This window comes from Pongo pygmaeus, chromosome 9, assembly GCF_028885625.2.
Source record: "Pongo pygmaeus isolate AG05252 chromosome 9, NHGRI_mPonPyg2-v2.0_pri, whole genome shotgun sequence".
Lineage (NCBI taxonomy): Eukaryota > Metazoa > Chordata > Mammalia > Primates > Hominidae > Pongo > Pongo pygmaeus.
The window spans coordinates 31856830-31873938 of NC_072382.2; the positions used below are offsets into that span (position 1 = coordinate 31856830).

The 17109-nt window shown below is 41.3% G+C and overlaps 1 protein-coding gene across 2 annotated transcripts in view; it reads left to right on the forward strand.

Annotated features, from left to right (window-relative positions):
- The window catches only part of PAMR1 (peptidase domain containing associated with muscle regeneration 1), a 97555-nt gene extending 80876 nt beyond the window's left edge, over positions 1 to 16679 (forward strand). For both annotated transcript variants that reach the window (XM_054440811.2, XM_054440812.2), the window contains 5 exons: positions 6819 to 7031; positions 8819 to 8885; positions 12359 to 12591; positions 13685 to 13977; positions 15610 to 16679. In XM_054440811.2, coding sequence (XP_054296786.1) covers positions 6819 to 7031; positions 8819 to 8885; positions 12359 to 12591; positions 13685 to 13977; positions 15610 to 16146 — 1343 coding nt within the window. In that variant the 3' untranslated portion in view covers positions 16147 to 16679. The remainder of the gene's footprint in view (positions 1 to 6818; positions 7032 to 8818; positions 8886 to 12358; positions 12592 to 13684; positions 13978 to 15609) is intronic.
- The last annotated feature ends 430 nt before the right edge of the window (positions 16680 to 17109 follow it).

Genomic DNA, 17109 nt, shown 5'->3' on the forward strand with positions numbered 1-17109 from the left:
TAGAGAGGAACATAAATGACCTGATGGAGCTGAAAAACACAACACAAGAACTTAACAATGCAACCACAAGTATCAATAGCTGAACAGACAAAACGGAGGAGAGAATCTCAGAACATGAAAACTATCCTGCTGAAATAAGACAGGCAGGCAAGATTAGAGAAAAAAAATGAAAAGGAATGAACCAAACCTCTGAGAACTATGGGATTATGTAAAAAGACCAAACCTGCAACTGATTGGGGTACCTGAAAGAGACAGGGAGAATGGAACCCTGCTAGAAAACATACTTCAGGATGTCATCTAGGAGAACTTCCCCAACCTAGAAAGACAGGCTAACATTCAAATTCAGGAAATCCAGAGAACCCCAGCAAGATATTCCATAAGAATATCAAATCCAAGACACATAATCCTCAGATTTTCCAAGGTTGAAATGAAGGAAAAAATGTTAAGGGCAGCCAGAGAGAAAGGCAAGATCACCTACAAAGGGAATGCCATCAAACTAACAGTGGATATCTCAGGAGAAACCTACAAGCCAGAAGAGATTAGGGGCCAATATTTAACATTCTTAAAGAAAAGAATTTCTAACCCAGAATTTCATATCCAGGCAAACTAAGCTTCATAAGCAAAGGAGAAATAAAATCCCTCTCAGACAAGCAAATGCTGAGGGAATTTGTCACCACAAGGCCTGCCTTGCAAGAGCTCCTGAAGGAAGCACTGAATAGTGAAAGGAAAAACGTCACCAGCCACTACAAAAACACACTGAAGTACACAGACCAAGGCACTATGAAACAACTACATTAACAAGTCTGCAAAATAACCAGCGAGCATCATGATGACAGGATCAAATTTACACATAACGATCTTAACCTTAAATGTAAATAGGCTAAATGCCCCAATTAAAAGACACAGAATAGCAAGCTGGATAAAGAGTGAAGACCCATTGGTGTGCTGTGTTCAAGAGACCCATCTCACATGCAAAGACACACAAAGGCTCAAAATAAACGGATGGAGGAAGGCCGGGCACGGTGGCTCACGCCTGTAATCCCAGGACTTTGGGAGGCCGAGGCAGGCAGATCATGAGGTCAGGAGATCGAGACCATCCTGGCTAACACAGTGAAACCCTGTCTCCAAAAATATTAGCCGAGCATGGTAGTGGGTGGCTGTAGTCCCAGCTACTCAGGAGGCTGAGGCAGGAGAATAGTGTGAATCTGGGAGGCGGAGCTGGCAGTGAGCCGAGATCACACCACTGCACTCCAGCCTGGGTGACACAGCGAGACTCCATCTCAAAAAAAAAAAAAAAAGGGATGGAGGAAAAATTACCAAGCAAATAGAAAGCAGAAAAAAGCAGGGGCTGCAATGCTAGTTTCTGACAAAACAGACTTTAAACCAACAATATCAAAAAAGATAAAGAAGGGCATTATATAATTATAAAGGGTTCAATTAAGCAAGAAGAGCTTACTATACTAAACATATATATGCCCAATACAGGAGCACTCAGATTCATAAAACAAGTTCTTAGAGACCAAAAAAGAGACTTAGACTCCCATACAAAAACAGTGGGAGACTTTAACACCCCATTGTCAATATTAGCTCGTCAAGACAGAAAATTAACAAAGATATTCAGGACTTGAACTCAGCTCTGGACCAAGTGGACCTGATAGATATCTGCAGAACTCTCCACCCAAAAACAAAAGAATAAACATTCTTCTTGGTGCCACATAGCACTTACTCTAAAATTGATCATATAATTGGAAGTAAAACACTTCTCAGCAAATGCAAAAGGACTGAAATAATAACAAACTGTCTCCCAGACCACAGCACAATTAAATTAGAATGCAAGATTAAGAAACTCACTCAACCACACAATTATATGGAAATTGAACAACCTGCTCCTGAATGACTCCTGGGTAAATAATGAAATTAAGGCAGAAATCAAGAAGTTCTTTGAAACCAATGAGAACAAACAGACAACATACCAGAATCACTGGGATGCAGCTAAAACAATGTTACGAGGAAAATTTATAGCACTAAATGCCCACATGAAAAAGCTACACAGATCTCCAATTGATATCCTAGCATCACAACTAAAATAACTAGAGAACTAAGAGCAAACAAACTCCAAAGCTAGCAGAAGACAAGAAATAAGCAAGATCAGAGCAGAACTGAAGGAGATAGAGACACAAAAAACTTTCCAAAAATCAATGAATCCAGGAGCCGGTTTTTTGAATAAAAATTTATAAAATAGATAGCTAGCTAGATTAATAAAGAAGAAAAGAGAGACTAATTAAAGAATCAAATAGACACAATATAAAATAATAAAGGGGATATCACCACTAACCCCACAGAAATGCAAACAATTATCAGAGAATGCTATAAACACCTCTATGCAAATAAACTAGAAAATCTAGGATAAATGGATAAATTCCTGGACACATACACCCTCCCAGGACTGAACCAGGAAGAATTTGAATCCCTGAATAGACCAATAACTAGTTCTGAAATTGAGGTAGTAATTAATAGCCTGCCAATCAAAAGAAACCCAGGACCAGATGGATTTATGGCTGAATTTTACCAGAGGTACAGGGAGGATCTGGTACCATTTCTTCTGAAACTATTTAAAACAATGGAAAAGGAGGGACTTCTCCCTAACTTATTTTATGAGGCCAGCATCATCCTGATAACAAAACCTGTCAGAGATGCAACAAAAAAACAAAACTTCAGGCCAATATCCCTGATAAACATCAATGCAAAAATCCTCAATAAAATACTGGCAAACCAAATCCAGCAGCACATCAAAAAGCTTATCCACCACGATCAAGTTGGCTTTATCCTCAGGATGCAAGGCTGGTTCAACATGTGCAAATCAATAAACATAATTCATCACATAAACAGAACTAAAGATGAAAAAAGCTCGATTATCTAAACAGACACAGAAAAGCCTTCGATAAAATTCAACATCCCTTCATGTTAAAAACTCAATAAACTAGGTATTGAAGGAACATACCTCAAAATAAGAGCCATTTATGACAAACCCACAGCCAATATCATACTGAATGGACAAAAGCTGGAAGCATTACCATTGAAAACTGGCACAAGACAAGGATGCCCTCTCTCATCACTCCTATTCAACATAGTACTGGAAGTTCGGGCCAGGGCAATCAGGCAAGAGAAAGAAATAAAGTGTATTCAGACAGGAAGAGAGGAAGTCAAATTTTCTTTGTTTGTGAATGGCATGATCCTATATCTAGAAAACCCCACCATCTCAGACCAAAAGCTTCTTAAGCTGATAAGCAACTTCAGCAAAGTCTCAGGACACAAAATCAATATACGAAAATCATAAGCATTCCTATACATCAACAACAGACAGGCAGAGAGTCAAATCATGAAGGAACTCCCATTCACAATTGCCACAAAGAGAATAAAATACCTAGGAATACAGCTAACAAGGGAAGTGAAAGATCTTTTCAAGGAGAACTACAAACCACTGCTCAAGGAAATCAGAGAGGACACAAACAAATGGAAAAACATTCCATGCTCATGGATAGGAAAAATCAATATTGTGAAAATGGCCATACTGCCCAAAGTAATTTATAGATTCAATGATATTCCCATCAAACTAGCATCGACATTCTTCACAGAATTAGAAAAAACTATTTTAAAATTCACAAGGAAACAAAAAACAGCCTATATAGTCAAGACAATCCTAAGCAAAAAGAATGAAGCTGAAGGCATCACACTAACCAACTTCATACTATACAAGGCTACAGTAACCAAAACAGCGTGATACTGGTATAAAAACAGACACATAGACCAATGGAACAGAACAGAGACCTCAGAAATAAGACCACACATCTACAACCATCTGATCTTCGACAAACCTGACAAAAACAAGCAATGAGGAAAGGATTCCCTGTTTAATACATGGTACTGGGAGAACTGGCTAGGCATATGCAGAAAATTGAACCTGGACCCATTCTTTACACTTTATACAAAAATTAACTCAAGATGGAAAAATGACTGAAATGTAAAATCCAAAGCTATAAAAACCCTAGAAGAAAATCTAGGCAATACCATACAACATAGGCACAGGCAAAGATTTCATGACAAAAATGTCAAAAGCAATTGAAACAAAAACAAAAATTGACAAATTGGATCTAATTAAACTACAGAGCTTCTGCACAGCAAAATAAACTATCATCAGAGTGAACACACAACCTACAGAATGGGAGAAAATTTTTGGAACCTATCCAACTGACAAAGGTCTAATATCCAGAGTCTACAAGGAAATTAAATAACTTTACAAGAAAAAAAAAAAAAACAATCCCATTAGAAAGGGGGCCAAGGACATGAACAGACACTTCTCAAAGGTACTGCTTTTGTACCAGTACCATGCTGTTTTGGTTACTATAACCTCATAGTATAATTTGAAGTCAGTTAGCATGATGCCTCCAGCTTTGTTCTTTTTGCTTAGGATTGTCTTGGCTATATGGGGTATTTTTTGCTTCCTTATAAATTTTAAAGACATTTAAGCAGCCAACAAACATTTGAAGAAAGCTCAACATCACTGACCATTAGAGAAATGTAAATAACCACAACGAGATACTATCTCATGCCAGTCGCAATGGCGAGTATTTAAAAGTCAAGAAACAACAGATGCTGCCAAGGCTGTGGAGAAATAGGAACACTTTTACACTGCTGGTGGAATGTAAATTATTTCAAGGTGATTGAACTAATTTGGTGATTCCTCAAAGATCTAGAACCAGAAATACCATTTGACCCAGCAATCCCATTACTGGGTATATACCCAAAAGAATATAAATCTATTATAAAGATACATGCACATGTATGTTCATTGCATCACTGCTCACAATAGCAAAGACATGGAATCAACCCAAATGACCATCAATGATAGACTTGATAAAGAAAATGTGGTACATAATACACCATGGAATACTATGCAGCCATAAAAAGGAACAAAATCATATCCATTGCAGGGACATGGATGAAGCTAGAAGCCATTATCCTCAGCAAATTAATGCAGGAACAGAAAACCAAACACTGGATGTTCTCACTCATAAGTGGGAGCTGAATGATGAGAACACAGGGACACAGGGAGGGGAATAACACACACTGGGGCCTGTCAGGGGGTTGTGAGGGGAGGGAGAGCATCAGGATAAATAGCTAATGCATGTGGGGCTTAATACCTAGGTGATGGATTGATAGGTGCAGCAAACCACCATGGCACACGTTTACCTATGTAAGAAACCTGAACATCCTGCACCTGTATCCAGAACTTAAAATAAAATAAAAATAAAAAGAAGGAAGGAAAAAAAAAGCACAGTTGCATTGCACAGAGACTGTTTTATAGGGATGAGCCTTTCTGTGTGTTAGAATAAATGATTTTAAGGAAACCAGGGAGTCTACTAGAAGAGGAGACAGAAAAGGTGGCAAGGGTTGAAAACTACTGGATATTATGATCAATGCCTGTGTGACAGGATCAATTGTACCCCAAAGCTCAGCATAATGCAATATACTCAAGTAATAATTCTGCACATGTACACCCTGAATCTAAAATAAAAGTTGAAATTATTTATATTAAAAAAAAGAAATTAAGGTCAGTTGTGGTGATTTACACCTGTGATCCCAGCACTTTGGGAGGCCAAGGTGGGAAGACAGCTTGAGCTTAGGAGTTCAAGACCAACCTGGGCAACATGGTGAAACCCCATCTCTACTAAAAATACAAAAATTAGCTGGTGTGCGCCTGTGGTCCCAGCTACTCAGTAGCCTAAGGTGGGAGGATCACTTGAGCCCAGGGGATGGAGTTTGCAGTGAGCCGAGATTGCGCCACTGCACTCCAGCCTGGGTGACAGAGTGAGACCATGTCTCAAAGTTGAAAAAAAAAAAAAAAAAGAAAGAAAGAAAATAGAAAAGAAAGTAGGGAGGCTGATAGGCTGATAGAGTGATTGGTACCCAAATCAAGTAGTCAAAGTTTGAATTCTATTGGAGCTCGGCTTCCTTAGGCAAGTCATATTCAGTACAGTGTCATAATCTATTTGAGAGAAATATGTTACCTATCTGATAGAATATTTCCAGAATATATCTAAAAATCCTGTTTAGTGCTCAGAATAGCTGCTGATGCCATTTCTACTTTAATAGCCATTCAACAGGAGTCAAAGAATAGAAATACCTCTGTAATGAATATCAAATACTTAGATGGAAAGTTATATTTGGAGATCAAGGGAAATTTGTTGTATCTCTACAATTATATTGTTCTGTAGTATTTTTAACTATAACTTTGAATACACTTATTTTCCTAGAGATTAAATATAAAATCTAAATTCACTTTATGTATGTACTCTTATTTCTAAGCAGCTCTACTTTCTGGGTACAATACAAATAGGAAATGGAATAGTTTTAAATTGCCCAAGCTTTAAAGAATGAAGGAGATAATACAACAACACTGAAAAACAATAATCCTTGTATACCGATAATAAAATTTAGGTGAGATATTTATTTTACTCAGTGCTGCCTAGTCCCTACAGTTTGAGAAAGAAACGGACAAGATGATATAAGAGCCAGATTTGGCATCAAATTTATTTATATATAGAATGAGATTTTTCAATTTAAGAATAAATTATGAAAACAAGGGAAATACATGTCTAATACATGAATTTTCTATTATGAGATTTATTTTAGTAATTCTTTTGAGCACCAGATCCTATATCATTGTATTTTTAGTTCAATGAAACATGAAAGATTCTATTCTAAAATGGAATAACTCAGACTTTTAACAATTCTCCTTTTCTTTTACTTTCTTTTAGTCCTTGAAGAAAGAAACTGCTCAGACCCTGGGGGCCCAGTCAATGGGTACCAGAAAATAACAGGGGGCCCTGGGCTTATCAATGGACGCCATGCTAAAATTGGCACCGTTGTGTCTTTCTTTTGTAACAACTCCTATGTTCTTAGTGGCAATGAGAAAAGAACTTGCCAGCAGAATGGAGAGTGGTCAGGGAAACAGCCCATCTGCATAAAAGGTAACTTATAATTGTTTCTGAAGTCTACAGACATTGATGAAGTTGCTAGACTTTTTGGTAGCTCCTTTGCATGTTTTTAAGCCCCTGGAAAAATGCCTTTCTCTCTTAAGTCCTTTCTGAAGCCATATATAACTCTGAGGTTGGAAACTATCCTAAAAACATTTGCTTCTTTTTTTTTGACCTCAAGAGGACCTGCTTTCCCTAATCACAACACCTTGAGGTGATCAAGAAGAGGAATGTAGTTATCAGAGCAGTTTAGGAAAGATGACAGGGCTGAGTTTAATATATGCAAATCCAAGTATAGAATTGAGGCAATGTATAAGCATTTACGTAGCTCCACTTATCTACTTTCTATGCAATATTAAGTTGATGTGAGAAATAAAAGAACAAAATAGACACATCATCCCTGCCAGCCTATGGAGGGGGAGGATTGAAGATGTTAAGATGTTTAAAAACAAAGACAGAGAGTAAACCCTTGTGCATTCAAGGGATAGTTATAGGAAGAGATGAGTGGTGTAAGTTCAGCAAAAGGAGAGATCAGCCTTCCTGAAATAGGGACAATTGCATGAATCCAGTAGTACTGGAGCCAATCTGGAAAGTTGGAGAGGATTTGTAGATGTGAAGAGGAGTTGGGATGGTATTCCAGATGGAAGACAGCAGAAAAGAAAAGAGGTGTAGGCAGAAGTGAAGTCATCATGGTAAACTCAAAGTGAGGCAATCTGGGAATCAAAGGGTAAACTTAAATATGTAGGTTGGACAGAAAAGTGGAATATTGTATAGAGAAGTTTGAACCTTCCTCATTGGCAGTGGGGATGCTTAGTTTCTCACTGAATTGATTCACTAGTTGCTTCAGGTTAACAGCCTCTCTATTTGGGGGCAGGCCACAATGATCTGGCTGTTTACTGGGAAGAAAACATGTCCTTGTCCTAGATTATCCAGATAATTGTCTTAATCCTCCACTTTGCCTTCTGGGTGTTTGTCAACAACCTGAATCATGGGAAAAGGAATGAAAAGGAATGGTTTGTGAAAGGAATAAATCACTTTAGACTTTAGCCAGAAGCGACCTTCATCCCCACCAGCACAAATTCTGATTTTTATTTCATTAAGTATGGGAACGGTGTCACATATGTCCTTGGAGATTTTTGTCCAGTCTTCTCTTACAAATTAATACAACCAAAGTTCTCTAAGTTGCTAATTAGATGAATGTTGGCTGCCTGATTGGGAAAGTGAGATGGGAAGGATTCCTTTTCATTCGTGAAGAAAGAGAGACTTCAACAAAATTAAACTGGGCTTTGAATTGCCCTCAAGTGATTGTTAGGGGCCTTAACAGCAGAGAAAGAACACGGAGGAATCAGTTTTCCAAGACTTATCTATGGTTGACACTGCTGTCTGGTGTCAAAAGAGAACCTTCTAATTCCCCATGTGGGCTATGTTTTAGAACCTTCACTTTGACTTTTATTCCATTTTGATCAAGTTTGCTAATTACATTCACATGAACAGATGATCCTAATCTATGATGCCATTGTCCCAAATCACTCAGGTGGGGCAGCCTTTCAGAGGCATCTGCTCTTCTTGGATTCTTCAGAGGGTGCTGTCAATCAAGATGAAATGCAGCAAGCTCTTTTGTAAAGTGAGATGTTCAAGCTTGGCTGACATGTCTTGCCTCTGAGAGCCTGGGGAATGGGCACCTGGTGTCCAGAAGTGGGGGTCAGGTATGAATCTGAACTGAATGATGTGAACAGTGAATATGGAAAAGGATCGTGCAGCATTGTCTTTTTTATTTCTAGCCTGCCGAGAACCAAAGATTTCAGACCTGGTGAGAAGGAGAGTTCTTCCAATGCAGGTTCAGTCAAGGTGAGGTCGAAACACCTGCACTCTGCCCTGAAGGCTAATGAGTATTTCCCCTTCCATTCCCCTTTCCCACTTGTGTTTGGCCAAAGATAGTCAGTTTGAGGTTTCTTAGGGACATTTAGTGCTAACTGGTCATGAAATAATAGGGCTTGTTAGATGGAGGCTTATTAGCCAGCTGCCTTTAGCCAAGAGGTAGCAACTGTTGGAAGATGTACAAATTTCACTGGATCGTGGGAAAGTAGATGACCGGTGGAAAGCAAGACTTTCAGATGATCTTTGAGAAAATGGACTTGAATCCTTGAGTCTTCCTGAAATTACTATGTACTTGTTATGGCAGCTTCTAGGAAGATGACATTTCTGTTAAACACAGTCAGCTGTAATTTAGGAAGACATGCTTGGAGGTAACCAGTGAGATGAGGCAGGCTGGGGGAGCCCAGGAACTAAAGACAAATGACCAGCCATGCAGAAGGATGTGAGCCCTCTGGTATGCTCAGCCTTCCTCCTGGGAAGAAAAAGGTGGGGTCCACCTGGTTGGGAGGGAGTAGCCCCTTTCTACTCATTTCTTCTACATTCTCTTCCTCACTCTCTCCACTCAGCTACATGGGCCTCCTTGATTTTCCTCCATCACTCCAAGCACAGTTCTGCTTTGGAAACTACACTGTGGCTCCTTCTGTCTGGAACCTGCTTCCACAAGATCTCAGGCTTATTGCCTCACTTCCTTCAGTTCTCTGCTCAGTTTTTGCCTAACAGAAAGAGATCTTCCCTAAATATCCTTTTAAAGATAGCAATCCTATCTTTACCCTGACTGTCTAGTGGACCCCTTTACCCAGAATTCTCTAGCCTGTACTCTGTTTCTGTTTTTATCTTAGCATCTCTCTCCACCTGTTGTCTTACATATTTTTTAAGGGTTTATTTGTTCAATTTCTGTCAACCTCACCCTCCCCAAAATGTGAAAGTTACACATGCAGGAACATTATCTGTTTTGTTCATGCTGAAAGTTCTAGTACCTAAAACAGTACCTGCCACATAGTAGGCACTCAGTAAGTATTTATCGAATGAATGAATTGGATTGACAAACAAAGGTTCAAGACCTGAGTCTGCCTCTGTCTTTAGTGCTGGGTATTCTTGGGCAAGTTCCTAAACCTGCTGAGCCTTAGTTTTTTCTTTTGAAAAGTAGGGATAATCATAGCAATCTGTCTCTGGGGATTGTTTTAAGGATTATATGCAATACTAATAGCTAACATTTATTGTATGTTTGCTCTGTGCCAGTTGCTCTTCTGAGTATTTTCATGCATTAGTTCATTTAATCCTCACTATAACCTCTGAGGTAGGTATTTTTGTTATCACCATTTTATTACCGTTTATATTACAGAGGGGTAAACTGAAGCTCAGAGAAGTTAAGTAACTTGTCCAACGTCACATTGCTAGAGTGGCAAAGCCAGGATGTAAATTCAGTATCTGGCTTCCTGGTCTGCTCCCGTATGCACTATACTTTGAGTCTTATGTAAAGACTGTAGCAAAGTACCTTGCACACATAATTCATCAGACAGTGATTTCTCGCCTATTGTTAGAAATAGTAACAGCGAATTCCGGTGACTGAAATTGACTATAGCTAAGTTCCCTGGAATATTCATAAGTCAGAATATCCATCAGTCTTTCACCCCTCCTCAGGCTGTCTCCTTCCATTTTTGTCTTTTTCCTTTCAGGGGCAAGACATTTCCTTGGAAACGGTGGCAGTGAAATTCAAATTCTGCCCTCTTTCCTGATCTGTGTGATTTCCCTGGGCCGGACTCTCCACTAAGTGGGATCAACCTGTTCTTCCCAAAGACACATACTGTAGACGGGCCCCTGCACTATTCAAAAAGACTACTGGGCTTCCTATTTTTAAAGCAATATTAATGGGAGGTTAGGTGGCAAAGTGCCGGGTTTCTCAAGTAAATGAAAAAGCAAGGCTGAAACTTGGTTTTAAGTATCTGTTGGGAAGACAGGCAGCTGAAGTGGAGGGTATCCCTATCTCCAGCAGCCAACTCCTCATCCAGAAGCCCCCAACGACAGTGTAGACCTTCCATGGCCAAGGGAGGAGCTTATTTGCAAGTTCAGGAGCTCCCTGAGCTATAGACCTCATTATAAACATGAGCTAAAGATTTGTTGAATGAAATCAAGAGGATTGGAATATTTGCTCTGAGCCAAGCACCGTATATGAAATAGATTTCTTATGATGATATATTGGTATTGGGGGGACACCAGGGTGGAAATTGTGACTGGTAAGCACTGCCTTGGGTACCAAGTTTCTTTACTGCGTGCCTCTGCGTACTTCCCCTTGCCTCTCTGCACTTCCTTTGTCCATTCATTAAACAGGGATGAAAACATAGATTCCTAAAGGAATTTCAGCTTTTCAGGTGACAGTCATTAGGTGCCAACATAAAATGAACACAACCTGCAGATTCTGTGCACATCTTCCCCAAGAATCCCTGAGTGGTCTCTGGGTCCTCCAACTTCAGGGCTCATTTAATATCCCCTTTTCCCATTTATACACAATGCTTCATATTTCTCCCGATCAATGTGCCCTGAGAGAAAGTTCTATTCTCTGAGGTGTACTAATTACACCTGCTAATTGCTAAATCAAGCTACTGTATCAACACAGTTTAGTTTGAGTCAATTCCTAATATTGCCCCATTATGATAATGTTTGGAGGAAAAAAATGCCTACATTTCTCTCATTCAAATTAACTCCCTTTTCTGTTTAATGTTGCAATTAATTTCTTTGTGTGTGCATGTATAATGTACCTTTGGATAGCAGCTATTATGCCAGGTATTATTCTCTTTGGTTAAAATCTTAAGCAGCTGGAATCATGCCAGTAATAGACATGGAGACATAAAATGAAGATTGAAGTATACAAGAGAATTTGCTCAGTGGGAGAGGCAAAGTGTGTGTGTGTGTATGTGTGTGTGTGTGTGTCAGAGCGAGAGAGAGAGAGAAACAGACAGAAAGAAACAGAGAGACACGGAATGAGATAGCCATTTTTGGCTGGGCGGAGTAGCTCACACCTGTAATCCCAGCACTTTGGGAGGCCAAGGCGGGTGGATTGCTTGAGCCCAGGAGTTCAAGATCTGCCTGGACAACATGATGAAAACCCATCTCTACTACAAATACAAAAATTAGCTGGGTGTGGTGTTGCATATCTGTAATCTCAGCTATTCAGGAGGCTGAGGCACAAGAATTGCTTGAACCCAGGAAGTGGAGGTTGCAGTGAGCCAAGATCGCATCATTACACTCCATCCTGGAGTGAGGGACAGAGGGAGACCCTGCCTCAAAAGACAGACAGACAGAGAGAGAGAGATAGAGAGAGACAGAGACAGAGATTTTTTCTGTTTCTGTAACCAAATATCTACATGGGACATGGCATGAATGCTAAAGAGGCCACAATGACTTTCTCTCACCCTGCTGTTTCTCTGGGCCCATGTTTCCTGACCCAGGGAGACACCATTACACCAGCTATACTCAGCGGCCTTCAGCAAGCAGAAACTGCAGAGTGCCCCTACCAAGAAGCCAGCCCTTCCCTTTGGAGATCTGCCCATGGGATACCAACATCTGCATACCCAGCTCCAGTATGAGTGCATCTCACCCTTCTACCGCCGCCTGGGCAGCAGCCGGAGGACATGTCTGAGGACTGGGAAGTGGAGTGGGCAGGCACCATCCTGCATCCCTAGTGAGTCAAGGCTCATTCTTGGGCTTGAGCATGCTCCATCTTTCATGGCTGCCTGAGGAAAACCATTAACCCTACTTTTTGGGAAAGCATCTCCAGTGCTTTCTCTAGTTTGGTGATATCTGAAATTCCATAGTTAGAGCTTTTTTTTTTTTTTCCTTTGGCTTAACCTTACTACCCAAGAGAAATTGACTCACTAAATCTTAGAGGCATATGTTCTTGGGTGATTCTATCATATTTACTTGGAGAAAATGGTCATTAAGTCACCAAGTGGGGAAAGGGGTTAAAAGTGCCAGAGGGCCTCAAGTTATATAATCTTGGCTACCCTGTTTAAGCCCCAATTTTTACACTCATCACCCAGTGATACTAACTGGGTACTTGTTATTAAGCAATGAGGTATTAGATCGGGCACCGGTGGCTCACGCCTGTAATCTCAGCACTTTGGGCGGCCAAGGTGGGTGGGTCATTTGAGGTCAGGAGCTCGAGACCAGCCTGGCCAACATGGTGAAACCCCGTCTGTACTGAAAATATTTTTAAAAAATGTAATGAGGTATTAATTACATCATAAGGTTATGATGATGAGTACTGAGATAATATGTGAAAGTGTCCGGATTAGGGGCCTGTATTTACTAAGCTGCCTTCCCCATCCTCTTTGTGAAAGGAGAACAATATGGTTTAGTTCATTGTGGTCATGACTATGAGGATAGTCATGATATTTTGAGTTTGTTTGCATGTACCATCTCATTTAATCTCCTCAAGAGCTCTGTGAGACCATTATTATTGTTCTATCCATTTTACAGGCAAGAAGGCAGAGGCTCTAAAAGATTAGACAACTTGCCCAAAGTTCTATTGATAGTAAGTGCCTGGGATCAGAACTCAGGTTTCATTTGACTGCAAACCCTAGACTTTATAGCCAGCCATGTCAGGGTGGGTTGATTAATATTTAAAGGGAGAAGAAAACTGGGTTACTTATCTTAGTGGTCATCATGCCCATAGAGTTCACCTTTCCAGATTTGTGCTCTCTGGTTAAGTGACACATTCTCCTTTGGATGGCAAAGTCTGAGTTTATCTTACTAAGCTGGTACTTTCTCCATAGTCTGCGGGAAAATTGAGAACGTCACTGCTCCGAAGACCCAAGGGTTGCGCTGGCCGTGGCAGGCGGCCATCTATAGGAGGACCAGCGGAGTGCATGATGGCAGCCTACACAAGGGAGCGTGGTTCCTAGTCTGCAGCGGTGCCCTGGTGAATGAGCGCACTGTGGTGGTGGCTGCCCACTGTGTTACTGACCTGGGGAAGGTCACCATGATCAAGACAGCAGATCTGAAAGTTGTTTTGGGGAAATTCTACCGGGATGATGACCGGGATGAGAAGACCACCCAGAGCCTACGGGTAAGAGAGGGCTTGTACTTGGAAGCTGGGGCTCTGGCTCAAAAAACTCCAAGCATGGAAGAGCAGCGATTATGCCAAGCCCTGTCCCCTTAGCATCTCAGCAGCCCGCCCAGAGCCTCGCATATAGCAGCTTTCAATATTTCATATTGAGATACTAGACGGGGGTACCTAGAAAGACTGTGGAGTCTTTATTCCACCTTGATTATTTTTTAAACAAGATAGAGGCAAAGTCATCTATCACTGTGGTCATCAAAAGTTAATCACCTAAGAGTAAAATGTACTTCTCCTAGTAGCATATGTTACCTGGTAGCATATGTCATAAATTGTAACAAATTAAAAATTAGTGAAATTATTTGTTTAATGGCTGGCTCTGCCTGAAACCGTTAGCTCCATGAATGTTGTGATTTGTCATTGTACCCTCACAGTGTGGCACAGTGCCTGGCTCAAAGTAGATTATCAATAAATATTTTTTGAATAAAAAAAGGTTAATCACCTATTACATTTGGGCACTGTCCTAGGTAGACAGAGATGTTTTACCCTAGATATACTCCTAACAAATTTACAATATATGTCTGTCTTTCCTTGACCTCCTCCTTCTCTTTTATTCCCCCACCCATCTGTCTATCCATCTGTCTATTCATCCATCCTTCCATCTATCCACCCCCTCATCCATCCATCCCTCCATCCATCCATCCATCCATCCCTCCATCCCTCCATCTATCCATCCATCCAGCCATCGATCCATCCATCCATCTATCCATCCCTCCATCTATCCATCCATCCATCCATCCATCCATCTCTCCATCTATCCACTTGCCTGTCCATCTATTGTTGAGCCCCCACAATGTGCCTTTCACTGTAAGTAGACACAGAAAAGAATAGAGCACGTTTCATTTTCTCTGAAAAGTCCACAGTTGAGTGGGAGAGACAGAGCAATATATCATAATCAGTGTGACACAAGAGAAGCCCCAAGGCAATATACTCAAAGGAGATTGAGGTAATAGAACATATACATAAACATTTTACAAGATGTGTGCTCCTACAGGCTCCCATCAAAAGTCATGACCAGCAAGGACTGGGAAAATCAGGGAAGACTTTGTGGAAAAGTCTTGTGGAATATTCTGAGCATAGCTCTATTTACTGGCTTGAATGTAAATGAAATGTTTACAGTGGACCAGAGGTTGAAAACTTAGCCTGTGAGGGTTTGTGCCTTGATGGTGCTGACACATATTTTTAATCATTTATTTATTTGCAAGCATTGTTTGTTTAACATCAAGATATTTCAGATAAAGATTTGGAATTCATTTTCTGGCAAAACTAGAAAGCTGGTCCCATTTCAGCATGGAGTAGCTGACTGCAGTGACGTGGCCACTGCTCACCTTAGATGGGCATGCAGCCTCAACTGTCCACTTCACTTATTTAATCCCACCTTCCAGGCCCTAGAAAGCACTTCAGTTTGCAATTCTGGAAGTAGAGTAGTTGTTTTCCATGATTTCTTGAGTGAAGTATCTCCAAATAATTGTAGCTGCCTCTTAGACATTTTCTCCCAAAAATTTAGCCCCAAGCATTGCCTGTTCTTGTCCACTATGGAGCCGGCTCCTCACCATTGCTGCCCGTTCCTTGCATTTGTAGATTTCTGCTATCATTCTGCATCCCAACTATGACCCCATCCTGCTTGATGCTGACATCGCCATCCTGAAGCTCCTAGACAAGGCCCGTATCAGCACCCGAGTCCAGCCCATCTGCCTCGCTGCCAGTCGGGATCTCAGCACTTCCTTCCAGGAGTCACACATCACTGTGGCTGGCTGGAATGTCCTGGCAGATGTGAGGAGCCCTGGCTTCAAGAACGACACACTGCGCTCCGGGGTGGTCAGTGTGGTGGACTCGCTGCTGTGTGAGGAGCAGCATGAGGACCATGGCATCCCAGTGAGTGTCACTGATAACATGTTCTGTGCCAGCCAGGACCCCACTGCCCCTTCTGATATCTGCACTGCAGAGACAGGAGGCATCGCGGCTGTGTCCTTCCCGGGACGAGCATCTCCTGAGCCACGCTGGCATCTGATGGGACTGGTCAGCTGGAGCTATGATAAAACATGTAGCCACAGGCTCTCCACCGCCTTCACCAAGGTGCTGCCTTTTAAAGACTGGATTGAAAGAAACATGAAATGAACCATGCTCATGCACTCCTTGAGAAGTGTTTCTGTATCTCCATCTGTACATGTGTCATTGCGTGAAGCAGTGTGGGCCTGAAGTGTGATTTGGCCTGTGAACTTGGCTGTGCCAGGGCTTCTGACTTCAGGGACAAAACTCAGTGAAGGGTGAGTAGACCTCCATTGCTGGTAGGCTGATGCCGCCTCCACTACTAGGACAGCCAATTGGAAGATGCCAGGACTTGCAAGAAGTAAGTTTCTTCAAAGAAGACCATATACAAAACCTCTCCACTCCACTGACCTGGTGGTCTTCCCCAACTTTCAGTTACACGAATGCCATCAGTTTGACCAGGGAAGATCTGGGCTTCATGAGGCCCCTTTTGAGGCTCTCAAGTTCTAGAGAGCTGCCTGTGGGACAGCCAAGGGCAGCAGAGCTGGGATGTGGTGCATGTCTTTGTGTACATGGCCACAGTACAGTCTGGTCCTTTTCCTTCCCCATCTCTTGTACACATTTTAATAAAACAAGAGTTGGCTTCTGAACTACAAAACAAATGTGCTATGCTCTTATTTCTGCATGCTGTTTCTCGGAGCTACATGTATCAGGGCTGATGGCTTGGTGATAGCCCTTTAAAATAGTGCCAAGGGCTATCATTCCCATATGGTGTGTTTGACAAAGCCAATACCATCTTTTTAATACCAACTCTCAGAGCTCGGTGGGTCATGGGCCAGGGGAGGAGGGACATGGGTACCCTCCAATAAGGCACAAACAGAAACACCAGAGATTAGATGATTTTTGGGGTTGCCTCTGCTTCTTGTCTTCTAGATCCAACACAAAGTCCTGCTTTGAACCTCCATAAATCTTCATGGAATGCTTTTATAGCATCTGAATTGGAGTCACATATTTACTCACACTAAGTTTAGATATGCCAAGAAACTGTAGCTTCACTGTTGTCTATAACTTACGTGATTTTTCTCTCAAGCC